This window comes from Hibiscus syriacus, unplaced genomic scaffold (genome assembly GCF_006381635.1).
Source record: "Hibiscus syriacus cultivar Baekdansim isolate YM2019G1 unplaced genomic scaffold, ASM638163v2 tig00018827_pilon, whole genome shotgun sequence".
NCBI classification, from domain to species: domain Eukaryota; kingdom Viridiplantae; phylum Streptophyta; class Magnoliopsida; order Malvales; family Malvaceae; genus Hibiscus; species Hibiscus syriacus.
In genome coordinates, this window is record NW_024062448.1 from 610,135 (window position 1) to 638,115 (window position 27,981).

At 35.3% G+C, this 27,981-nt stretch overlaps 2 protein-coding genes across 3 annotated transcripts; one reads left to right on the plus strand and one right to left on the minus strand.

The window, feature by feature from the left end:
• Window positions 1–924: 924 nt before the first annotated feature.
• Window positions 925–10,990, minus strand: LOC120209381 (golgin candidate 2-like). Of its 2 annotated transcripts, XM_039208411.1 has the most exons (11): window positions 10,753–10,988; window positions 10,425–10,580; window positions 9,501–10,331; window positions 6,876–6,986; window positions 6,692–6,751; window positions 5,870–5,927; window positions 5,102–5,154; window positions 4,859–4,951; window positions 2,170–2,295; window positions 1,462–1,509; window positions 925–1,376 (listed from the first exon to the last, which is right to left on the minus strand). In XM_039208411.1, exons 1-11 carry the CDS (start codon window positions 10,804–10,806, stop codon window positions 1,029–1,031), a joined length of 1,938 nt encoding a protein of 645 aa, XP_039064342.1. In that variant the 5' UTR covers window positions 10,807–10,988; the 3' UTR covers window positions 925–1,028. The 2 variants fall into 2 exon arrangements, with proteins under 2 accessions (XP_039064342.1, XP_039064341.1); XM_039208410.1 differs by having other exon boundaries at window positions 9,501–10,580; window positions 10,753–10,990.
• A 12,820-nt stretch (window positions 10,991–23,810) lies between these two features.
• LOC120209384 (dihydropyrimidine dehydrogenase (NADP(+)), chloroplastic-like) lies at window positions 23,811–27,939 on the plus strand. Its single transcript, XM_039208412.1, has 7 exons — window positions 23,811–24,147; window positions 24,832–25,095; window positions 25,179–25,349; window positions 26,375–26,487; window positions 26,576–26,762; window positions 27,423–27,532; window positions 27,617–27,939. The coding sequence occupies exons 1-7, from the start codon at window positions 23,872–23,874 to the stop codon at window positions 27,771–27,773; spliced, it is 1,278 nt and encodes a 425-aa protein (XP_039064343.1). The 5' UTR covers window positions 23,811–23,871; the 3' UTR covers window positions 27,774–27,939.
• The last annotated feature ends 42 nt before the right edge of the window (window positions 27,940–27,981 follow it).

Sequence of the window (27,981 nt, forward strand, 5' to 3'; positions counted from 1 at the left end):
ATTCGCTATTATTTCGTTATTTTAATTTTTTTTTTATAAAAACATGTTTTCTATTAAAAAAATTATTTCATTAAAAAAAATATTCACGATCCGTAATAACTACAATAACATTTGTTATATCTACGACCATTGCGGCCGAAAATGTGACCTGAACGTTATTTAAAACCTTTCTCTTCTGAACTGTTTCACGGGAAGCATCTATGGAGCGAGACAGATGGGGAATAAACTAAAAGTCCAAAAAGAATTTCCCAACTGCAAATAATAATAAATATTTTTTGAAAATAAATAAAATAAATATGAAATAATAAATAGTATAATAATTATAAGGGTTAAATATCTCATCAGTCACTGAATGTTAGTAGTATGTAGTTTGTTCACTAACCTTTAAAATACTTCAATTTTTCCCTTTAAAATTCACGAAATTATACATAAAAAATGGGAACTTGCTCGGATACGAGGAGTTCAAGATGTTTGTTCGAAATCAGAATGGTGAGAAATATTCCTTTGACAAGATAAACAACATATCCCGAAACTAACATCATTGAAAGATCATAAAAAAAATTAAAACTTTAAGACGTCAAACTTTTAGATGAATTTTCCGTTGATTTTAAACGAATTTAAAAAAATCATAAAAAATGAGTGAAATAAGAACACATTATTATCAATCTTGTCTCGGATGACGATCAATGACATGGGACAATTAATCAACGGTAGTTATTAGACGAGTTAACAATTTCTTTTATATAAAAACAAAGAAGGAATCAATATGTTGTTAATGATTTAACGGTTTAATATATTGAAATTTAAATGATTTAAAGTTTGGTGATCAAATCGATTCTTGACTGATGGGAATAAAAATTCAATCCTTGAATGTATTTCAGACTTTGTGGATAGGTTAATTGATTGCCTTTGATGAACTGTAGATTTATGAAAGTCACCAGAAACTGCACAAATTAATATTTATTACACCCTACATATAATAAATCTCTCGATAGCTGATGAGGGTTAAGAACTACATCAATTGCGAATTACACACCAGTTTTGTTGATGTTTTCCAAGGACATAACAGCACCCGATCTTTTCTCGTCTGATGGTTGAGAATGTGACATTAGAATATATATGACCCATAAGTGAAGGCATATGAGGTATACCAGAGACCAAGCTTTTGCTGTTGCATTTCTTCTCAAGAATATTGCACCAGCCAAAAATATAGCATCCAACTGCTTGATCATTGATCCGAGTTGCCGTTTTCCGGAACGGATTTTGTCTTCGAGCAACTCTGAATCAGAAAGACCCCATACCCCTGATTCCAAATCACTTGATAAGGCATTACTCATATTCAAGGACTTGTTCTCTTCCAGCATCCTCAAAACTGTCTGAAGAAGTTCACAGATGCAAATTACGACGTCTGCTGATAAGTTCCAGAAACTTGTATTGCTCATCGATTCATAAATTAAGTACCTCGATTCTAAAAGACAATGTTGCTTTCTCTGATGTGAGTGTCTCAACCTTCAAAAACAAGAGTGGACAAATGAATCTAAAAGAAGTAATGGTCATTTGATCTGGTGAGGAGCACAACAAATGAACTCTTCAGTATCAATTTGTTTATTCATGTTAATCAATACATGCATGCATTTCAACAAATGATTCTAAAGAAGTAATGGTCATTTGATCTGGTGAGAAGCACAACAAATAAAGCAACTCTTCAGTATCAATTTGTTTATTCATGTTAAGAACTGAATTATTGCAGAGAGATGCTTGGGGTAAATTATTCCGCAGATTTTGGAAAATGACCAACTAATAATTGGAGCCAAACTTGATTGTTTCTCTTCTGATGTTTCTCTCATCGTCTTCTTAAAGCTGAAAACATTTTATGTACAATGAAATACGCACACACACATCACTTAAAAGGTTGCTAAGGTTCAACTATCCTTGCACTTTGAGCACTTAACGACTTATTAGACAATAAAAACATTGATGTTATATCAATTAACCAGAATCGTCCACATGACCAGCATTTGAAAGCTGAATATATATATATACTTAAAAGGTTGCTAAGGTTTACTCATCCTTTCACTTTGAGCAGCTAACGGCTTACTAGACAGGAGAAACATCAATGCTACCTTGATTAACCAGATAATCCACATGCACAAATTTTGAAAGACAGACCTGAGCTTGCTTCTGAATTAAATGATCAGTAAGCTGTCCAAGCCTTCTCTTTATCTCAACCTCTACTTCTGTTGGCTCCTCCACCTCTTTCCTTGTTGATTCAATGCTTGCTTCCAGTTGTCTTGCCTGTTTGTTACACGCAAATCAAATTAATATATAAAAAACCAAAAACTTTTCCGTACTGATAAACTAATAGCAAAGTTATGTTCTTCTCTTTAAAAAATTGTCTTTGTACTTTCTCAAATTTCTTAGAGAATCCTCCATGTTTCTAATTTTGTTGTAGCCAAATCAACACCTGAAGGACTATTTTTGTTTAATAGAGCCCTTATTCGAATGGAAGCCATTAAAAAGATGTATCAGCATCTATGAGACCATTTACTTGCCTTATCAGCATTTACGAAGGCAACATATGTGGCTAAATATGGGATCTAATAATACTGTCGCAGCATCTATATGCCATATGAGCTAGGGGCTACAAGCCAGTATAAATGCCAACTCAGCATAAATTCTCATATGCTGTCATGTAGATGCAGATGCCTGATCTAGCAAATGTAATGGCCGTGTAGATAGCCATGCTGCAAAAATAAAATACCACTTTATGCAAAACAGAATGTTGTGGCTAGATCCAGTGCAGAGGCTGAATTTAGGGCAATGGCACTTGGGATTTGTGAATTATTATGGCTAAAAATTATTTTGGAAGATCAAAAAATCAAGTGGGAAGGTCCAATGAAGCTGCATTGTGATAATAAGTCTGCTATCAATATTACACACAATCCAGTGCAACATGACCATACAAAGCATATTGAAGTTGACACATTTCATAAAAGAGAAACGTGACAGTGGCCTAACTGCACTCCTTATGTCTCCACTGATGGCCAACTGGCAGATGTACTTACCAAAGGATTGTCTGGGAAGTATTTTCAGAAGTTAGTAACAAGCTGAGAATGGATGATATCCACTTCCCAGCTTGAGGGGGAGTGTCAGATTCCAGTTTCCTAAATAAGGAAATCTGGTTGTATTAGCTAAGATTCTGTAAATATGTTAGTAATTGTAATTCCTAACTTTAAGCGATTACTTTAGGTCAAACATATTCCTAGAATCAGTCTCTTCCCTACTTTAAGAGTTTGCTAACTTAGGCTTACTATGTCTATATATCAAGTGTAAAATTCCTATTGTATAATTGATCGAATATGATCTGTTTTGACAGTACTCAACAACACGGAACTGTTAGGAAATCATGCATATGTCCCAACAAAAAAAAGGAATTTAATGTGTTTTGTAGCTAAACTGAATCAATCTTCAGAGTTCATTATCATAATTATATATCTCATGCTTATTATATGATATATACAAGCATAAAAACATACACACTTGGAATGCATTGAGACTCTTAATAATTTAGCCAATACATAAAAGGATTGTGTGAGTTTGGCTCCAAGAGTCAAGTGGCACCAAATTGAATTGTGAATTAAAAAACACAACAAATAATAATAAAAATATAATACACAAGATATATATATAGAGACACACATTTTCAAAGTTGATGTTTCCTCTACCTCTTGCATTTGCATTTTGACCCAATCTATGTTCTTTTTTCTTTCTTAAAGAAATTACTTTTATAACATAACCAACTAATAACAAGAAAAAAGTCGATATGAATATATATAAACTAAATAATACTCCACAATTCCCATACACCCCAAGTTCTAACAACTATTACCACTTCCTTTCTCCTACAGGTACAAAAAGAATATTCTCTGTCAAATTCTTGCTACATTCGTTCATGAATGCTGCTTAGTAAAATAACCAGCAAAAGTATGTTCCACATGTTTCTTCCTCATCAAGCTTCTTTTGATTACATCAACATCTATATTTTCCCCTTTAGTATTTACTTCAAATTTCAAAATCTTAAAGTGAAAAAGAGAGAAAGTTTAGAACCTTTTATAGTCTCTTAATACTTTTCCTCTCCATGAATACAACATTAGTTTTTAGCGTCTCTACAGGTCAATTACTTCTCTAACATCAATCCTTACTTTTGTCTTTGCATTCCCTTAACTTTTTCCTTCAGTTGTCCTATATATGACTCTATGTTTTACTGCTTTGAGTCTAATTTATACATCAACATCTAATATCATCTTATAGATTTTAAGAGTTGCTCGCGACAATGTTATCCAATGCTTAATTTTTCCCAAAAGATATCTTTTGCAGCCTCATCGTTGTTTTCCAATGAATTAATAATCATAGTATTAAAATAATATGAGGAACAATTGCATGTTTTGAGTTTTGGTTCACAGGTTCGGTGACATCAATGTAGTTACTAAAACTAGAATTAAAATCCATTATATGGGTCTAAAACTAGAATTAACATCTATATTTTCCAATGCTTGCTTTGTTGGTAATTTAATAAAATATCTTATGACGAAAGCAATTCAAAACTGGGCCTTAATCCTACTTAGAAACAGAAAGGACAAATATGATCTTATACCAATATGGTAGAATAATGTTTTATTAGATTTTTATATAATTTTAGTGATTGAATGGATACAAATACATGAATAAGAACTATTAAACTGACTGAACTGATCTTTATATCCACTTTACCCCTAGCCCATTCTAGCAGTTAACAATAGCTAAATGGTGAACTTGATTTAGAGAGGGCAAAATAAAGAGAATAAGAGAGAAAGCTGGCCTTGTCTTGCAGTCGTCCAATTTTATCAGTGACAACAGAGTACTCTGACTCGAGGATTTCACATCCAAATTCTATTCCCTTTGAAGCTGCTAACTACAACATATTAAAATGAAAAGTTAACGGAAAAGTTTATCCAGAGAACCCTTTGGCACAAAGTGTTTTAGCTGAAAATGCCAGATTATAGCAATCTCTCTAGTCTCTATTTTACAGATCCAACATTATATGAGGAACAACTTAACTCACTTGATTCAGATAAGTTCCACTCTGATGATTACTGGTTATCCTCCTCTTTAGTTCTACAAGGTGAAAAAGAAATATAAGTAACTTGTAAAGCATGATAGAAATAGGCTGTTAGTTCAGCACAGTATTAGTCAAGAAATTGCTTATGACATTCCCTATGCCAAAAAGCATAAGTCTCATGGCCCCTTAACTTTTTAGCCCAAACTATTTAGGTAGTTCCATCAAAACTTTTACTTTATTTTATTTTCTTTATTTCCAGAATATGCATGACTTGTTAATTGTAAACTAAAATTACTTAGGAAAAATCAAAATGATCATGTGGGAAAGAAATCGATTTCCAATCTACTATCAGTGAGAATGGAAAAACAGCTTTCTTGGGGACTCCCCCGTGATAAGCAAAAGAACACCCTCAAAAGTCACAAGTTTTAATTTAATGCTCTGCACTTTGACAATAAAGAACTCTTAAAAAATTTACACCAAAACATTAATTTAATTTTTTAATGTTGAACAACCAATTACCTTCAAGGAGTACCTCGTAAATGGGTCAATTCCCATCAACCATAAGAGGATAAGTAGCCAAAATCCTAACACAACTCTAGATGCGATAATAAAAAGTTATTCTTTTTCATTCCTTTTTCCTGTACATATTCATTTAATGCAAGTGGTTTTATATTTTTCTTCTTTTCCTCATTGTTGGGGTTGATGTTGGAAAAAAAAAGATGAGGTTCTTCTAAATACTTTAAAGAAACTTTGTATCAAAATAAAATATACCTTCATGAGCCACTTCTTCCAGCTCAATTTGTTGTCTGAGATCTGCTACCCGATTAATCTGGTAATGAGACCATATATAGATTATGCCAGGATTAGGCTATAAAAGCTTTCATTGTGGTGTTAGTTTCATTTTTTTTTGAAAAGTAAGAATTTTATTGATAGGAGAAGGGAAACACATTGTTAGGGCCTCATTAAAAAACCTCCCTAGGCCTAGATGGAGGAAAAAGAGTGCACTCAAAACAATGAACAGAAAACCGAGCCAACCTGGAGAGTTAAACAAAGATATCACACATGAACAGAATACAAAATCTAACAGCTAGCAGGGAAAATAAAATGCATTTCTAACACCTCCCTTATCACTTTCCATAAGACCACGATGTAGTTCCCATACCAGATTGCCCATACAACTGATTTAAGTAGTAACATAGCCACCCTAAGTGGAGGAAGACGAAAACCCACACGACCCAAGCCACTCAAACCTCAACCACAGCAGACGCTAAGTCACAAGCTAGCTTAGCTTGTTGATCCGCTGATGAATTACACTTTCTGGATTAACCACAGTATATATATATATATATATATATATATATATCAATTCCCAAAGTCGCTACTAAATTCATTCTTCTAGAAGTAAGCCAGATATACAAAGCAACAGTTCTGGTTTTGTTTATATCATGTTATCTTAACAAGCATGAATTAAAAAATTTAACAAATGGATAAAAGCCAGGGTTCAGAATCCAGACGCTAAGGACATATTGTACAGAAAAGAAGAAATTGTCTAGAAAGGGGATAAGTCCAACCAGACTATATTTAGAAGTTTACCTGCACTTCAAGTTTCTTCTGTGCAGTAGCAAGTGATCTTGCAAGATCAGCATTTTTGGTCTGCAATTACAAGTGAGTAGTGATATCAGAAACAAGAACATCCATCCAAATGCAATAGACAAACAAAAATATGGAGAAAACTAAGAAAATATGAAGTAAAAATCTAAAGCCATTGTAGCAGCACCTCTAGCTTAGCCAGTCGCTGGAGAGCTTCCATTCTAGTATTATTATGTTTCTGTTTTTCTAGCTCAACAGCATCCATCATTTCCATTGTAGTAGTCTGCAGTTCTGAAGCCTGATGGAAGAAGAAGATTACAAGCCGTTAATGCTAGTGTTGAATTCCAACCACAGGACAAAGGAGGGGAAAAGAAAGAAGCAGAGGTAGAAACATATTAGCTTTAGGTAGAAAAAACAAAAAATAGGGATGAAAATCACGTAAAAAGATGAAAGTAAAAAAAATATAGAGTCAATACTCAAATCTCAATATTCATAAACCAAAATATACTAGAAACAAAGTGACATGTACTTACTAGTTACCAGACTACTCTCCAAAACCACAACATAAATACCAAATAAAAAATACAATCATGATCCGACTCTCGAAACAAAGTGACATACACTTAGTAAAAATAATTATGAAGAAAAATTTGAAGATGATAAAATCCGTGGCAAATGCATGAATTTTTTCCACTTCAACTTAGTTGGCATTTTGAATATTTACAACTTGCAAGCATAAATTTATGCGAGGAAAACTAATGCATAAACCGAATTATGAAAGAAAAACACAAGGAAGACAATTTTTCACAAGGAAGACATAATTTTTTTGTAGTTCTGATAGAGCTGCTAACCTTAATGAAAGAAAGAGGAGAAGAAGAATGTACAAATGCCTATATTCCAGGCTTTCCCATTCTTGTTACATTGTAGGCAGGGTTTCAAATAGCGGTCGAATAGTGGTGTCGAGGTCGCGGCGGTGTCCGAAACCGCTATCGCGGAAAATAACGGTGTGAAGCGGGATCACACCAATAGCGGCAGATCGCGGCCGCAATTTAACGGATCGCGGCCAATCGTGGACCGCTATTCCGTTATTTTAATTTTTTTAAAAAAAGTTTTTTTATTAAAAAAATCAGCTCATTCGAAAAAAATTCACGATTGCGATATCCGCAACTGTGTTTTAAAAGGCGTGAGGCGCTCCAAGGCGATTAGCTACTCGAGAGCCTCAATTTTTTGAGGCGCTTTGAGGCGAGAGATTCACGTACGCGAGGCGCTTAATTTTACAAAACATTTGTAAATATTTTATAACCATACCTCAAACACAAAACAACTTAATAAGCAAAAATACCAAGTAGCATAGGTCATATTGTATCTCAAAAAGACAAATAAAAACATCATCAATAATCAAAATGCCTAAAACTCGTCTTCATCATCATCATCATCAACATCAATGAAGCGGATTATATATCTAAATTCTAAACAGATTACCTAACAATTAAACATATTATAGATAAACAATTAAACAGATTACCTTAACAAAATAACAAGCAGATCACCTTAACAATGAAGCGGATTATATATCTACAGCTATGATAACCGATAAAGAAAGCTTGTGTCTTCCAATATATAAACAATTAAACAAATTACATTGAAGATGAAGCAATTAAACAAATTACAGTGAAGTAAATTAACCATGTAGGAGTGGAGGGGAAAAGAAAAGCAGATTGTACATACACTACAGTGATACAAATTTTAAAATTAAGACTTACCTTAATGGAGAAAATCGAGAAAGGAGATAGGAGAAACTGAGAAAGGAGTCTGCTTTCAACTTCAACGTAGAACAATCGCTGAATTAAGCATGAATGGAGGAGGGAGAGAAAATTTTAGGAGGGAAAAGAAGCTCCAGGGTATGCATCGGAGAAACTAGAGAGCTTGGATCATGATTTATAGACATACAGTAATTAAAAAATTAGACGTTAGAAGGTCAAGAGACAGTTCAAAGTTCCAGGAAAATATTAATGTAAGTAATTGGAATTTAAAAGGTCTGACTGTTGGAAGAAAATCGAGCCCAGACTCAAAATTTAAAAATGGGTCATTGTACGTGAATCGCTAAAAGCATCGCCTCGTCGCCTCGTCGCCTCTCGCCGCCTCCGACGACTGAATCGCCGCCTCATGTACTCGCCGCCGCCTTGGTGGTCGGAGGCTTTTTTCTAAACGCCTCGCCTCGCCTAGCGCCTCAAAGCGCCTCAGGCGCGCTTTTTAAAACGCAGATCCGCAATGACCGTAATAGCATCCGTTATATCCGCAACCGTGATAAACACGACGCAACCGAAAACGTGATCGCGAACACTATTTAAAACCCTGATTGTAGGTTCAAATCTAAAAGACATACCACATAAAATTTTAGTGCCCTAATTTATGACCTGGTTCTATAAAGAAGAAAACAGGAGGGTTAAAGCGACTGGGGTGAGTAGCCTCTAACAGAAGTCAAACATTCTATTCTTAACAATATTCAGAATTTGTTTGGTGGCACCAGAAGCCTTGATTTTGTTTGTTTCCAATTGTATGCCACCACCTTCAATCCCAATCACCCAACTCCCCATTACAAAGCAAAGTGTAATGCATCATGTTCATCCTGTGAACAACAAATTTCTGGTTCTATTTAATTTTCAAATAATATAACCTTGACAGTTTTGGGAGAAAAACGAATCCCCATAGTCAGAACTCAGAACAAAGTACTTTTCTTACCAAACTCAACAAAGGAAGAAATAAAATGAACACATGCTTGTAATAATGGGAAAAAAACATGAAATATTACCTCTTGTGCTTGTTGTTTGGCTCGTTCTTCAAGAATTTTCTCTAAGCTCTGTTTCTCTCCTTCTAATTTGGCAACCATATTCTCTCGTTCTTTGATGACCTCCACAGCTTTTGCTGCTGCTCGTTCAGCCAAAATCCTCTCCCTCCTCTTCCTCCTTTCCTCCCTCTCACGTTCACTTTCAGAGTCAGATGTTGAAACTGAACCTGAATCCGAATCAGAGCTTGCATCACTTGTTGTCTGAGAGGCTCTTTTTACATCATCAAAGGCTGAATTGCTAGATGGGCCAATGGACTTGGAGTTTCCAGTTCTTACAGTGGTTCTAAACTGGTCATGAGCATCAACCTTTCCTATTTTCACATCATGTGCCCCATCACCTTCTCCCAATTCCAACATCTTTTGGGTCGAATGGATCTTGTTTCCAGAATGTGTAAATCCTTCCACATAGGACAGAAGGTCTTTAGAATCCAATTCCCAACCATTTTCTTCATCTGTGGCATCTTTCCCTTTCTCTGAATTATTACCATCATTTTGTTTATCCACGCTAGACAATTCTTCACCATCACTCGGCTTTTCACTCAACTTATTTCCCAAAACTACATCTGGTCTCTTTACAGACTTAATGCCATCAACATTACTTTTTTGCTTCCTCTTCTCTTCCAGGGGTGACAAATGAGACCCTAAATATCCTTTCATCCTGGCATCTTTCTTCAAGCCACGAATCCCAGATGCCCCATTAGTACTAGAACTCGTGCCCTGATTTGGTGTACTAAGAAGTTCAGTCCAATCACTATCTGTGAGCTTGGTACTAGGTTTTGACTTGCTTGAAACTTCTTTTTCCACATTTAAAATATTAACTGAAGCATTCCTCTTACTATTATTCTTATCAATATTACTACTAGGTGTAGTAGCAATGGGATCACTGACCAATTTGCCTTGATAATCATTATTTTCTTGTGGTTTATATTTTAACTGATCTTTTAAAGATACAACGCCACTGGGTTTCGCTGGAGTGGCCAATTGAACCTCATCGGACGACTGTTTCTCATTCTTCCCAAGCGACTCCGCCGCTTGCTGGTCGATCTGAACCGCCCATCACATAATGCGGTTACAAGTCACAACTTCTCTAAATCAAATTAATATTTTCTTTCCTCAAAACGAAAGTTCAAGAAAAAGAAATGGTATGAAACCAGATCCATAAAAAATCGACAGTTAAAACCGAAATTAAGAAAAGAAAGGAAGAAAAAGTACTTGCCTGTTGAAGGAGAGTTTCAGCGACTTTGAGCTTGGATGAAATCCAATTAGCCATTAAAACCTTGCTCCTCTTTCTTTAATTTCCCTTTTTCTTTTTCCAGATCTCTTTAGCTTAAGGCTCGGTTTTACTATTTTGGCCGAAAAGAATTCGGAACTGCGATGAAAGGGAACGACGACGAAAGTGAATTGGAGGGGCGCGGGTAACGTCGTTACGTAGGTTTCGGAGTTGGAACGATCAAAGGCTAATAAATGCCCCAATGGGGTGTCTGTCGGTTATGTGACTGTGACGGTGAAGGCCTGAGTTTATCGAAAAATTAATTAAACGTGAAAGGTATAGGCCAACGGCTGATCACACGTGCGCGACTGTGACTGACCACCGGCACCGGTATTTGGCAAAGGTAGTCGATAAGTCATCCCACGATCCAAAATCTCCTTACTTAGCTCGTTCCGGTAAGGGCCCGAGTTGGCCCGTTGATTTATTGTAAAAAAATTATTTTTAGAGTAAATTACGTGTTTAGTATTTAAATTATTATTTTTGAGTCGTTTTAGTATTTAAACTTTTATTTTTTTAAAATTATACTTAAAGTTTAGTTTTTGTTTCATATTAGATATTGCCGTTAAAAACTTTAGTTTTTGTTTATTTTAGTGCCTCATTCAAAGTTTAATATTAAGTTTTGAAAAAAAAGTTTAGGTACTAAATGGACCAAAACTATTAGTTTAGGTAGTAAACACGTTAAGTTTTTAACAGCATGATACTAAAATGAAATGAAAACTAAGGTATTGTTTTGAAAAAATTGAATGTTAGGTACTAAAACGAAACAAAATTGATAGTTTAAGTACTAAATACATAGTTTAGCCATTATATTATTAGTGGTCGATGATTTTTTAGGGATTTTCACTTTATATACTAAACTTTTAAAATTTGTATTACGATCATTAATTTTTTTAATTTGTATTTATTCACTCACTTACAAAAATAATATTTGTTATCCCATTAATAAAATGAACCTTCATGTTTCTCTTCAACCTTCCTCCACCGAACTTACCACCATTGTTCAAGCTCTCAAAAATTCAATTTGGCGTGATGCTATGTAATTTGAATACAATATTTTAAATAAAAATCATACCTGAAATCTTGTTCTTTCTCCCCTCTCAAAATCTCATTGGTTGTAAATAGATATTTCGAACCAAATATAACCCGAATGATATCATAGATCATCACAAAACTCATCTAGTAGTTAAAGAGTTTCATTAACGTCCCAGACTTGATTATACTAAAACATTTAGTCATGTAGTTGAACCTACCACTGTCCGATCTATTCTTTCACTTACCATAATCTTTGGGTGGTCTCTTCGTCAAATTGATATCAATAATCCTACAAGGTTCTCTCATGGAGGATGTCTTTATGATCCAACCTCTTGATTTTATTAATCTCAATTCACTTATGTCTGCAAACTCGTCAAGCTGTTTATGGTTTAAAACAAGCACCGAGAGCTTGGATAATGAACTAGAATCCTACCTTCTTACTCTTGTTTTTAAAAACTATATCTCTGACACGTCTTTATTCACTTTTCGTCACAATAACAATCTCATCTATCTTCTTGCGTACGTTGGTGATATTATCGTCACTAGCTCAAATTCCACTTTGTTAAATACATTCATTTCTCAACTATCCACTTGTTTTTCCCTTAATGATCTTGGTACCCTATCTTACTTTCTTGGAATTGAAATGTTACCTCATCGAAATGGAATTTTTCTTAGCCAACACAAATATATCCAAGATATTTTAACTCAGGCTCATATGTCTAATGGCAAACTTGTACCTACTCTTTGGTCACACATCTTCCTTTATCCACAAACAATAAAACCCCTTTAGACAACCCAACCGAGTATAGAGCACTTGTGACCTGCCTACAATACTTAACTTTAACAAGAATTGATATATCTCTTGTTGTGAACATCCTATCTCAATACATACAAAAACCTACTGAAGATCATTGGGAAGGTTTAAAATGGCTCTTACGTTATATTATTGGGACTACTATACCTCATTCTCCATTACTCGTTCACTACACTTCATGCATTCACTAATGTTGACTGGTGAAAAACGTCGTAATTGTAAAATTAATAAGTCTTTTTCTCAGATAAATAAGTTATAAATGCATGATAGAGAAGAAAGGGTCGATTTGTAGTGACTTAGAAATTTCCAATGTCGGTTTGAATTGATCTTGATCTAGGAAATTGTAATAAAAAAAATAAAAAAGGGGTTTAGCAAAATAAACTGAATAAATTGAATAAAGTGAAAATAATAAAAGAAAGAAAAGTAGATGATTGAAAATAATTATGATGAAAGATAGTCTTCACCTCAATTCGTCTCGAGCACTGAAAAAGATATTACTTCGGGATTTCTAACGGTTACAGTCTACAAGGCCCAACCCTTGTAACTTACTCTTCTATTCAGTGAACTAATTTCCCAAAGTCAATCCTTGTAATTTAGACATTGTTTGGATTAACAACGGTTATTGATGTTAATGTCAATGCAACCTTTAGTGTTGGAAAAGCATGTTCTTGGATTATGATGTCTCAATTAGAGTCGAACCCGATCTCAATTTCCCTTAACGGATTAAGTTGTTTCCTAACTATCAACTAATTGGAAAATTAGCTAAGCATGATGGAATCATACTTATCATGTAAAAGAAAGTAAAGAAAATAAAGAATATGAAGAAGAATATAATCTTTATAGAACGAAAAATCTCAAGGAAAATAAAAGCCAAAAGTTGTGCCTCTATCAAGCTTCACCTTAATGGGTATTTATAGCTTGAGATAACCTAAAGAAAATAGAATACCTAAAGGCAATAAAACACCTAAAAATAATCCTAAGAACATTCAAATACTTATATACTAATTAATAGCAATAAAGAATCCTAAATAATAGAGAGATAATTCCTAATTAAAATAATAATTCCCAAACATTTAAATTTAATTACAATTCTTAAATCTTAGAGAGTTTTCATTTGTCCGTTTGATAACTCCATAAAAAGGCTATATTTTGTGCTTTTGTACTTAAGTTATTTAGTGTCTAAAAGCCATTGTCATAGCATTTAGTAGCATTTAGTTGCATTTAGGTCATATTATTGCATGTGGTGAAAAAGTTTTGTTGTAGCAAATTTTATTGCTAAAACTGATGCTACTGAAGGGAAAAATCTTATGCTTGTGGTGTTGTACATGTGAAGAAAGCAAAGGAAAAGAAAATATTTTTGTGGCAATTTTGATAAGAAGATATGAAGGACAAGTAAGTTGATCGAGAGAAAAATATTGTTGTCTAAAACAACAAAAATATCAAGTTGTCAAGATGTCTAAGGCTCACATGATTGCATTGCAATGATGACATTTTGGGGACCACCTGTCACCCTACCTCATATTCATGTGAAGTGCATGAATCTTAGGGTACAAAGGGAATTTTTGGGCCTAAAACCCTAGAAAATTCCTTAGTATAAATACCTAAGGATACCCTATATTTTAGAGGACTTTTGGGCAGTGACTTAAGCAACGGAGGCGACAGCTCACAAACCTCTATTTTTTCTTCTTCTTTTCCTCATTTTTTGTGGTGTCCTCCACACCCGAGCTTCGAAGGGTAGCAACTAGGGCCTTGAGAAAGGCTATCTCGCTAAGAAGGTTGAAGGCGGTGGTTCTAAGAGTCACGACAACTACTCATTTGAGAGTTTTTCTTCTCATTGTGTTTTCATTTCTTTATTTTATATGGGTTTGTACTTAACATTGATGATGGATGAACTTATCCCTGCCATGGTCTAATTTATTTGGCATTGGGTTTGCTTTGAATTATTTTTATTTTGTGTTAATGAATGGTTAAAGTATTTTTATGTTTAAAAGTTGTTTTGCTCATTGTTTATATTTTAAATGCTTAGTCTTGTAAGAGCTTTTGAGAGATAGACAATTTTTTAAGTATAGATGTTTAATATCAAGAGAGTTAGGCTAGATCGATGTGAGCAATGGAGCTAAGCCAAGATGATGAGGTTCTGATCTGCCTTAAAGATAAGGAGAGGATTTTATCAACTAAAAGGGATAAGATGTATTTGATAGACTACTGTTGCAATTCAAGCAGAAAGGTATTGTCGTAACATTTGTTTTATCAGGTTCCTTACTAAAAATAGCCTAAGAACACTATCAGTAAATCTTATCGGGCAAAATACTCATATAATACTCAGACTATTCTAGACATAGAATAAATTTTCGTCATAGCAAACCTAGCCAATTACCCTTATAGAAGCTTGAATGTGTAAGGTTCTCAAGTCGTATTTCACTCTCTGAAGTTTAATTTTAATTCTTGCTACAACATTATTTTTCTATTACAGTTAGTTCAAAATTTTACTTAAACTTTCGTCATAACATTTTCTTCCTTACACTACTTGCACATACAATTTTTGACATAGCCAAACTTTATTCATTTGTTTATATTGTCGTATATATATATATATATATTTACTTAGTGACACCCTTTTGTTAAAACTTACTTTTAATTCCCTCTAATCCTTGTGGAGACGATACTCACTCACTACTATATTACTTGATCGACTGTGTATATTTGCACATATTTTACGTTCAATTTATAGCACTCACAACAAGTATCAAGCTTTTGGCGTCGTTGTCAGGGATTAGCAATTGGGGTTTTTAAAAGTTTTATTTTAGCATTTTTTTATTTTTAATCTTTTATATAGTTTTACTTATTATTTTCTTTTGTTTGTCTTTTCAGTTTTGCTAGAGCATGACCCAAAGAAGACCCAGAGGACAAATATTACCTATTGAACATGAGATCAAACAGTTTTTCAGAAAAATGAGACGTGCTCAATGTGCTCAAAGAAACATGTATGCACTACGAAACCAAAGAGGTGAACAAGTGGAGGATCCTGAAGATCCAAATGTTGCAACATATCCCAATAGAAGAAATGCATCACGCTCAAGTGCTGTTAGATACCACTTGGCTTCTATCTTGGATGATCTCAACCCTGGTATAGTGGCACCAGAGATTCAGGCAACCCACTTCAAACTCAAACTGGTGATGTTCAACATGTTGAACTTGATCGTGCAATTTGGTGGTGCGCCTTACGAAGATATAAGGCAACATATATGTTCTTTCTTGGAAGTTTGCGATTCCTTTAGACAATAAGGGGTTCATGAAGATATATTGAAGCTAAAGTTATTCCCTTATTCATTGTGTGACCGAGCAAGGGCTTGGCTAAGTCAAGTTCCATCCGGCTCGATGAAATCTTGATCTAACTTGTGTAAAAGCTTTTTGTTGCGGTATAATCCATCCAACATGAACACTCAATTCAGAAATGATATAGCATATTTTCTTCAAGCTGATGATGAATAAATGTGTGAGTGTCGAGACTACTATAAAGGATTATTGTGCAAGTGCACCAATCATAGATTCCACGATTGAACACAAGTTGTGATGTTTTACAATAGTGTTAATGCTCCCACTCGTATGATGTTAGATGCCTCAACAAATAGAACTTTGCTGGATAAGTCACCTGAAGAAGCCTTTGATATCCTCGACCAGATAGTGAACAATGACTACCAATTTCCATTTTTAAGGCTATGAACATGGCAGAAGGCTCAAGGGGCCTTTGAGTAAATGCTAAGGACTTTGTGTCAGCTTAATTGTTCTCCATCACTAATATGTTGAAAAATCTTCAGTGCCTTAGCGAAGTAAAGGAGGTAAAGGTGGCCAGTTCTGCATGCATTTTATGCCACGATAATAATCATGTTAGTGAATGCCTTGATAGCCAGGAATCTGCCAACTATATGGAGAATTTTAATATGAAGAAAAATAACCCCTACTTGAACATATATAACCCACATTGGTAACAACATACAAATTTCTCATGGGGAAATCGGGGGAATAAAAATGCAAGTAATTCCATATGACAACAGAACGTGACTGAACCTCTAGGTTTTCAACAAAATTTTCCATGGCAAAATGTTAATAAGAGTTTAACATATTCATCAAACACAAATTCTTTGGAAACTCCACTCCAAGATTTCATGGCAACCACAAAGGCTCTGTTGTAATATCATTCTAGAACTCTCAAGAACCAATGAGCCTTGTTGCTAAGTCATAGGTTATCTCTGAAAGTCTTGGAGAACCAAATGGGTCAGATTGTTTACATGCTCGTCTACAAGGTAGTCTACCCAGTGACACTAAAGTCACTAAACCATATGGTAAAGAGAAATGCACTCACGTTGAGGAGTGGAACTCAAATTAATCAAGACACTAAGTTTGGGGGAGGGAAAACAGATGATTCAACCCCTAATATCATGCAATATGATCCTGAAGTGTAAGATGTGAGACATTAGGAGAAAGATGGCCATGAAGGATGCACGATTGAAGTTGTAGATGGTGGAAAAATTAACGCTACAACAAAAGTTAGGCTCCCATCAACAATAGAGGAGATAAGACCCCTACCACCCTTCCCATAACAGTTAAAAAAACAAAACGAATACCTTTAATTCAAGAAGTTTGTTGGTGTCCTTGACAAACTATATATCAGTATCCCAATCTTGGAGGTCATTGATCAGATGCCTACGTATGTAAAATTCCTCAAGGATATCGTTACTAAGAAGAGGAAGGTCGAGAGGGTTGAAACAATTACTATAGAAAAAGAATGTTTTTCTATTCTGAGTAAGCTACCGCCAAAGCAAAAATATTTGAGCAGCTTTATCATCCTTTTTTTGGTGATAACTATGTGGGTAGAGCCTTGTGCGACCTTGGATCGAGTGTAAACTTAATGCCCAAGCCAGTTTTCCCGAAGCTTGGGATGGGAAATGCATGACCAACCATCATTATCCTTTAAATAGTCGATCGATCCCATGTTAAACCCAAAGGGAGAGTTGAGGATGTCGTGGTAAAAGTTGACAAGTTTGTGTTCCTAGATGATTTTCTCATCCTCGATTATGAGTGATGACAATGCACCCATTATTTTGGGGTGCCCATTTTTAACCACATGAAGAATTTTGATCAATTACAAAAAAGGTAAATTCACCATGAGGGGTGCCAATCATAGTATAAACATCAATGTGTTCAACACCCTTAAGTATATGAATGATTTCGATGAGTGTCAATGCATTATAGACATGGACTCAATAGTAGATGAGGAAGTTGTAAACTTTTGCTGTAGTAATTTTATGGACTATGTGTAGCTAAGTGATGATGATATTGAGGAGGTTAGGGAATTTTCACTAGAGATGCAACAATCTAACTTACTCATAGCTAGACCAGGTACGCTATTTGAACCTTAAAATTTTGATGAATTGATTCCTCCAAAACCTTCGCCACAACATGCACCTACCTTAAAGTTGAAACCTTTGCCATCACAACTTAAATATACTTACTTAGGTAGTAATGAAACATTTTCGATAATTATCTCTTCTACTTTTATGCATGACCAAGAGCGTAGTTTGGTAAATGTTTTGTCACAACATAAGAAAGATCTATGTTGGACTATGGTCGACCTGAAGGGTATAAGTCTGACGATATATGTGCACAAGATCCTACCAGATGAATGCCATACCAATTCTATCGAACCACAAAGATAACTAAACTTGTTTTGTCCAATTCTTTTGTGTTTTGGTTTTGAGATTTGTTGTTTGTTGTTGGGAGACGACACTACTCATACCCGATGAAGAGTTATGATCGTCTAAGGGTTGACACGGCTCCTACGTAATGAGGAGATATGGTCAGGGGATGACACTGCTCATACTTGATGAAGAGTTCTTGGCCATCTTTAGGAAGGGTAATAACATAACTCATACGTGATGAAGAGTTCTGGTTATCAAGGGTTGACACGGCTCCTACGTGATGAGGAGATCTGGTCAGGTGATGACATGACTCATATGTGATGAAGAGTTCTCGCCATCTAAGAATGATAACACGGTTCCTACGCGATGAGGACGGCTGGTTATCTAAGGGTGACACGGCTCCTACGTGATGAGGAGATCTGGTTACGTGATGAGACTGCTCATCTGTTCATGAGTCTTGGCCATCTAAGGGTGATAACACGGTTCCTACGTGATGAGGATGGTTGGTTATCTGGGTGACATGGCTCCTACATGATGAGGAGATATGGTAAGGTGATGACACTGCTCATTTGTTCATGAGTCTTTTCCATCTAAGGGTGATAACATGGTTCCTACATGATGAGGACAACTGGTTATCTGGGTTGACACAACTCTTACATAATGAGGAGATATGATCAAGTGATGACACTACTCATTTGTTCATGAGTCTTGGCCATCTAAAGGATTTTGGTTTCAAAAGAAACCGACTCAGAGATGATGCTTCAAAAGAAGTTGTCTCGAAAGAGATAAAATTTTGTTTCTAAAGAAACGAACTCGAAGATTTTTTTATGTCTCAAATGAGACAAAATTTATTTTGAAAGAAAATTGTCTCAAGCGAGAAAACATTTTGTTTCGAGAGAAACAACATTAAAGGATACTGATAGTTTGCTTGTTCCTGCTGGTGAAGGAAATGCCTTCAGAAGATTTGATAGTTCGCATCAGGATGTTGAATCCTCGGAGATGCCCCAATATTTGATGTTGAATCTCCAAAGATGCCTCAACATTTGAAGGGGAACCGATCCCCCCATGAGGGAACCGATTCCCCCTTTGAAGGGGAGCCGATTCCCCCCACAGGGGAATCGATACCCCCCTGGGGTTCTGTTAAAATCGGGCAAGAACACCCCAAAATCTATTCCACCGTTTCTCACCCTCAAACACTCAAATCTCCATTCTTGCCTCAAATCATTGATTTTAATCGGAAAACACTTCAAATGTCATCTCCTAAACTTGCAATCATCATTAAAATCGTGCAAACAACATCTAAATCCCCTCAACCTTCATCTTTCAAGGTAATTTTTTATAAACTCTCTATTTCATTAATTTTGAACATAGGATTAGTTTTAATTAGTTCTAGGTTGAAATAGTGATCGGGCATTGATTGTTTAGTGATTAGAAACTAGATGTTACAACTAATTTCATCAAAAACACAAAAATTTTCCAAAAATTTTAAATTTTCGAAATTAAAAAAAAAAAATTGTTGTTTTTCAAATCATTGTGTTTTGATTAAATTATGTTGTTGTTATGAAAACTATACATATATTGTTTCTCAAAACCATATTTTTCAAAAGTTTTTCAAAAACTTTGCCCATTAGGATTGATTTAGAGAACCTTGAAATATTGAGGACTCAATTGAGTTTTGGGATTAATTGAATTGCATACATTTGTTTTTAAAATTGCAGGTTATCCAATCTATTTCGATTTCCTTCACCATGTCTAATCCTAAACGTGCTAGGTCTTCATCTAGTCGTTCACACCGACAACCAAATCCACCTCCAAATCCTCCACCTATTCCAATTTCTAATCCTAATTTTATTGATCCTAATTTGACTATCCAAAATTCGTGTTTTAATCATCCTGGTCCTAGAAATCATCGTTTTTGGTATTATCAATATTTCGACTCTTACAAAATCCGGGAAGAACATATTCCTTCTCGTCAAGCTATGTTAGCTATCAATTTTAAATATCTTCCTCTTTTACAAGAGTGGAAATTTGATAAACTCTTTGACCTTGAACCCATCGTTTACCATCAACTTATTCGTATTTTCTATTCTAATGCCGTTTGTGTTAAAGACCAAACTGAAACCGAAACCATAGGAATTCGTTCCTACCTTCTAGGACAATTCTTATATATTGACTCGGCTTACATAGCCAATACATTCGGATTAGATAATGAAGGAATTTCAAATGAAAAACAGGTTTTAGGATCTCGTTATAAAAGAAGGGATAGTGCAAGTGTCCTAGACCTTCATGAACGTTTTCTTCATCTAATGATTTCTTGGTGGTTTCGACTATCTGGAGGTCATTATTCTACTCTTAGAGCCTTAGATCTTTGGTGGTTACATTGTTTCGAAAACAATATTAAAATCAACCTACCTCATATTATTTTTGCTGAAATTGTTGAAACCGTAAATCTTGTTCCTAATAAAAAAACTTTGTTCATCTCTTGTTTACGGTTGTATTTTGAGTAATCTGTTTTCCAAAGCTGGGCTTAGAGTCGGTCTAGATGCCGTTTTTCCTCTTAAGAAACAAATTAACCTTCTTTCCTTAACGAGAGCGGGGTGGATTAAGGATAAGGAAATCGGGGAATGGGTTCGATCTTCTGCAACTACTCCGGGAGCTAGTTCTTCACAAGCTCCACCCGAAGCTGACGAAGATCTCGAGCTTGAGCAATTAATTCGAGACATCGATGAAGCTGAAGATGAACCTAAGCAGCCCGAGGAGAAGCCCGAAGAGCAAGCACAACAATCGACTCAAATGCCTCCATATTTTTAATCTTTTATGGAAACATTTGATTACCGATATGCGACCATGGATTCGCGCTTTAATTCTATAGAGTCCCATTTATCCACAATGGGAGCTCAACAATTAGAAATTCTTCGGGAAATGCGTGCAAATAATGAAGCAACCAACGCACGTATTAATGACCTCACTAACGAAATGGCCGCTATGCGAGCTCGTTTTCCTCCTCCTGATCCGGATATGTGATTAAATGTTTTACTTTGTTTTCCAAACTTATTGTTTTAACATTTTGAATATTTTGGAATGTCTGAATTTATGGATGGTGTGAACTTATATGTTTGGTGTGATTTATTCATTATTGCATCATTTACATCATTATTAGCAATATGACCAATTTTACCATATCACATTGTTTATGAATATTGATTATGGAACTAATGGCTAACGGTTCTCTTGATTGTGATCTTAGCAGCTTATGCATACATATACTTAATCAATTGACTACATATTTTTCACGTTTATTTGAATCTTTTTGATTTAACAAAAAGGGGGAGAAGTGTGTTTTAAGTGTGTTTTTAAAATGATAAATGGGAGAAGTGTTAAAGTAAGGGGGAGTAATTTCAAAACTTGATTTCAAAATCTTAAAATTACTAAAATGTTTTGTTATATCAAAAAGGGGGAGATTGTTGAAAACATTTTGATATTTCGATATAACAAATTAAGTTAAATGAATTTTAAGATTTTCCAAAATGATTTTCTAAGTATATTCGATATAATTATTCGAATATCAAAACATTACTCAAAATATTTCAAAACTCATTTTTAATCCTTACTTAAGTGTAAAATTAAGTTTTAATCTTAAAACAATTTCAAAATAATCTTTCAAAGTATTTCGAACCATTTCAAAGCCAAAAATTACAGATTGCTCAGAGGGAACCGATTCCCCCCCAAGGGGGTACCGATTCCCCTCTGAATGGTTTGGCTCCGAGATTTCCAGAATGCTCGGAGGGAACCGATTCCCCCATAGGGGGTACCGATTCCCCCCTGTTCAACGGTCGAAATATTTGAATTTTACACTTAGGGAACCGATTCCCTATGAGGGGGAACCGATTCCCTCCACGCTCCAAACTGTTTTATTAATTGTTTTCACACTAAAACGGCTATATGATCTTCACTAATCATCCCCAACATTCAGAAGTGATTCAAGGTGTATTTAAACAAGTTCTGAAGCCCTTGATCAATAAGAAATCATAGAGAAACAAGAGAGAAAGCATCAAACATCAAGTTTGTGCAAATCAAGCCAATCTTCCTTTCAATATTCATTTTGCTTTCAAGAACATCATTTGTGCTCATTTGTAATTATCTTTGAGTGTTCTTTTCTTGTTCTAGAATTGTGCAAACATCTTACCTTGTGAGGTTTTCCTTGTAAGTTTGCAAATTTGTAATCTTCTCTTTGGGAAAAGAGTGTTCTCAAGAATTGGGGTATATTCTTGAGGGTGTTGTAAGGTTATCTCTTTGGCCTCAAAAGAAAGAACAAATTAGTGAATTTGTTGGAAAATCCTTAGTGTGGATAGCTAAGGTAGTGGACGTAGACTTTGATTGAGAAAGTCGAACCACTCTAAATCGCTGTGCAAATCTTTTCAATTTTCTGCAAAAGCTTCCACCGAATTTTTAATTGCCAATTCACCTCCCCTCTTGGCTAATTCCATCGATCGATTAACTCAACAGTATTTTTACAGGTTTTGAACCATCAAACATTTACAATCATGGTTTTGATGGCCATTTTTACAACTTCTATAATTATTCCAGTTGTGATGGCAGTGTATAAGCTAGCTAAACGAAAGGGGGAAAGAGAACATAAGTACAAAACAATTGAGAGAAAAGACACTAATTCTCAACTTCGGATATTGGCTTTCTTCCATAGTTTGAGAAACATTCCTACGATGCTTAATATTAGTAAGGTTTCACGTGGAATTGAGAAAAGGAAAGAGTTTACATGTATGCATTGCACCTAATGGAGCTCTCCTAAAGGTCATCCGCCATTCTTATGGTCCATAAGGCAAGAAAGAAGGGGTTGCCCTTTTAGAATAAAGGGATAACTCTGACGGTGATCAAATTATGGTTGCTTTCAAGAGTTTTCAACAACTGAGTTGAGTATCGGTGTTATGATTTTGTGGGTTATAATTTTGGGGTTTTTGATTTATGGAACTTATGATTTTAAATGGGGTTATAATTTTTAAATTTTTGGAGTTTAGGGTTTTCAGAATGAGAAAGAGGCAAAGGAGGAAAAGGATAAGAGAGTTGACGGGAGGTTAACTGTCACGTTAGTAGAAAAACTAACGGAAGTAGCGTCAGAGACATAAATGAAAACGAACTAAAAGTTCGATGATTGTATTACAAGTTTTAAAAGTTGAGTGACCAAAATACAAGTACTCTAAAAGTTTGGAGACTACTTTTATAGTTTACCCTAATATTAATGATTAAATAGCTTGTTAATGATATTGTTCTAATTAAATTATAAGCTCTTGAAGTGACCCGCTTGTAATAAAAGTAATGGTAATTGAGTTGTATAGGGTATTTAAATCCTTGACTATATATAATAATGGGGATGGATGATGATGGCCTATGCTATGGTAGTAAGCAATAAAAAAGTCAAAAAGTAGAGCCCAGACTCCCTAGAATATCCTCCTTGTCAGTTTCCGCATTACGTTTCAGATTCAATCTTCTTCCTTACACGCATCCATGGCTTCTCTCCAATTCACCAAGGTTGCCCACAGCAACCGCAATTCATTTGCCGACCTTGCTGTCACTCGCCGTGCTACTCCTCCGACGAGATCCACTCGAGTCGGGTTCAAGGTCTTGGCTTCGAAATCTGAAACCGAGCCGGATTTGAGTGTGTGCGTTAATGGATTCCAGATGCCCAATCCCTTTGTGATCGGGTCGGGTCCACCCGGAACTAACTACACGGTCATGAAGAGAGCCTTTGATGAAGGTTGGGGAGCTGTCATCGCCAAGACTGTAAGTTCCTTCCTTCCCTTCCCTCCTTTTCTTTGTGGCGGTTTTGGTTTGTTATTTTATATAAGTTGTTTTTTTAAGATCGTATTGACGCGTTGGAGAATTCGAACATCCATATTTTTCTTACAGTTTCTCAGCCAGCAATCACTCTTACTGAACGGTTTAATGGAGGAAGGGAAATCTAGTTGTTTTTGCAACTTTGAATTTCGAAAACGAAGTTGATGGAATCAAGAAAAAACCGAAAACATTTTCCGAAGTAGATACAATTGTACAAATTCGACGTAAAAATGGGATTAACTCTTTAGGGAGACATGTTAGAAAAGACAAAAGGGTATCTTGAAACGAATGCCGTATAAATCACAGTCTTGCATTTATACCAGAACTGTACCTATGTTAATTAAATAGATGTATTATGTATATCTTATGGATTTAGTTTTTGGTGATAAACCTTGGATCAGGGATTTAAATAATGGTCCGCATCGGAATAGCTGTTGTTGTATAGCCCTCGGACATGTTTGATCTGTTTGACTTTGGATGTTTGACCTTTATGTCTTTTTATTTCTTTGGATCTATTTCAATTCCAAGCTAATCTGAAATACTGTTTGAGATTTTTTTCTTTTAAATCCAAGTGATCTTGGCCTACGCAATACTAAGCGTTGAATATTTGACTCCAAATTGTTCTACCAGGTGTCATTAGATGCTGCCAAGGTTATCAATGTAACTCCAAGGTATGCCCGGCTACGAGCAGGAGCGAGTGGCTCGGCCAAAGGACAAATAATTGGGTGGGAGAACATTGAACTCATCAGTGACCGCCCTCTTGAAACTATGCTGAAAGAATTTAAGCAACTGAAAGAAGAGTATCCAGATCGGATTCTCATTGCCTCTATTATGGAGGAATATAACAAAGCTGGCTGGGAAGAACTTATTGATCGAGTAGAGCAAACTGGGATTGTAAGCTATATTCTTCACTAAAACACTATTTTTATATCTCTCACGCTTCAAAGATTTATGTCATTAATTAATATTGTTTCTAGGACGCCATTGAAGTTAATTTCTCATGCCCTCATGGTATGCCTGAGCGGAAAATGGGTATGGCTATGGGACAAGATTGTGCACTGTTGGAGGAAGTTTGTGGATGGATAAATGCAAAAGCGACTGTTCCTGTGTGGGCAAAGATGACTCCTAACATCACTGACATCACAGTGGTATGCTTACTTTATTTTTTAATTATTTTACTGCTTATGTGGAACTTGCTTTCAATCCTGATGTTTAATAGTATGACAAGAAGACAAAAGAATGTGAGACACATGTTTACATTTTAATAAAATAATGTGAGATGGTTATTTGGAAAGCTATATTTAAACTTGATGGCACATTTCATAAGAATTCCCATTATTGGAAGCATTAATGTGTAAGACTTTCAATTTTCTACCATGTATGAAACTGTTCTGCTTTTGGCTCCCAGGGATAAAAATGTCTATGTCTCAAAACTCATGACCTTGGGGTATTTTGGTTAGTTGAGGCACCATTAAGCACCATATTTATCAACAGAGTAGTTTCTGAAAAATCACTATAATTTTTCTCATCTATAAGCAGAGGAAAAGAAAATATAAGCTGTAATTCGATCTGTAAGGAGAGTATTCATTTAGGACTGAAAACTTGCAGTCTGTTTCTTCCATATTGCTTCTTGGCTAAATTATAGTTGAATATAAATGGAAGTGGATATCATTGTTGTTTCAACATATTGGAAATATTGAGAAACAATAACACAAAAAATAACAGATTGGGAAACTTATTTTTTGTTGTTTTTAATAAATTTTCATGATCACCAAGGGAGACAAACTAGTAAATGGAATTTTACTCCTACCAGGAAAAAGGAGGTTTTCGTGCTACTTTCTTGAATGGGGCTAGATTTATTTGTCTCTCTTGTGGTTGGAAATTAGATCAATCAAACTGCTCATCTATGTTCATCACTTATCGATACATTCATGGTTTTCTTGAAAAGGCCACCTATCAGTAACTCAGTCTCAAAAGTTTATTGTTCTGTTTGATTGTTTAGGCCAACTGTTACCATTGACAATGGGTTGAAGCACTATTGTTTAGACTTCCCATTAGAATGAATGCAATGCATATTATCACTTTTTCCTTCTTTGTAAATTCCTTTTTTTATTGGTGATAATATTGATTTATTATTGATAATTAATATTATCCTCATATTGTATGTTTTTAGCCAGCAAGGGTGGCTTTAAGTACTGGTTGTGAGGGGATAGCTGCTATAAATACCATCCAGAGTGTGATGGGAATCAGCCTTGATACTTTACGCCCAGAGCCATGTGTTGAGGGGTTTGTATTCTCAAATATAAGATTCTTTTGTTTCGACTGTCTCAGAATTTATCCCTGAAGATTTTATGCTCTTAACTTCTGCTTACAGCTACTCAACTCCTGGGGGTTATTCTTGCAAAGCAGTCCATCCTATTGCTCTTGCTAAAGTGATGAGCATTGCACAAATGATGAAGTCGGAGTTTAATAAGAAGGATTACTCACTTTCTGGCATTGGGGGTGTCGAGACCGGGGGTGATGCTGCTGAATTTGTTCTTCTTGGTGCAAATACTGTCCAGGTAATAATTCTTAAAATCTGATTTGATATCTATGGTTCTCAGACTCTTCATTTTTCATGAAGTACCCACGGTTGACACTCATGTCCAACATTTGGATATGGACATATGACTTCCAAGGATCCTCCAAATGTATGGAAAAACTTGGAAAAATCTATCCATACCGGTGCATGATGCACAACTTTGTCCAACACTTGAACCCGAGTCCGAGTAACCCAGTCTGCTATAATCTCACCATTATCTCTTTATGCCTGCGAAAAAAATTGTTACCTTTAGATGATGTCTTAGCATGTCAATCTTGTGTGGAATGCATATTAACATACTGTTTTATTTGTGAAGTGTAACATAGTATCATTTTTCTGGATAATAATTAGCTGAAAAATTGTTGAGGACACAAGTTCGGTGCAATGCTATGTAGTGGCATTACCAATACTCTTGAAATCTCTATATATTTGTATGTGCCTTTCACCTGGAATTCTGAAGTAATATCTTGACAGTTCTATGATACAAATTAACATGATTTTCAGAGAGCAGAACTTATTCGGTTGTCTGCAGTCTTCGAACTCGTATTTGTTTTGTTTCATTATTTCATGAATGAACGAAGTCCGTAATCAATTTCTGTATGTGTTTTAAGCTTTGCATAATCATTGCCTATACTCGTAGGTATGTACCGGTGTTATGATGCATGGGTATGGTCTTGTGAAGAAACTCTGTGCAGAGCTCAAGGATTTCATGAAGAAGCACAACTTCAAAACAATAGAAGATTTCAGAGGGTGCGTGCTTGATTTCCCACAATGCCAATTGCACATAATTTACAAACATTTGGTTGAATAATGCATCTTTCTTTGTTTTCTCAGGGCCTCCCTTCCATATTTCACCACACATACAGAACTCGTCCGTCGACAAAAAGAAGCTATCCGGCAAAGGAAAGCTGTTAAAAAAGGCTTAGATTCGGATAAGGACTGGACTGGAGATGGGTTCGTGAAGGAGACAGAGAGCATGATTTCGAACTAGTTGCACTGCAAAATGAAGCTTCTTTCTTTCTCTCTTTGTATTGAAGGATTAGAAATAATGGGGTTTTAGTTATGTTTTGGTGCATATTGGAAAGGGATGGTTGAAAGTGCTGATGTTAGGACTCTCGGAGAGAGAAATTGTTAATAAAGCAAGTGCATATGTTTCATATAGCATGTTCGACTAATTTGACAAGGAAAATTCTAGAAAG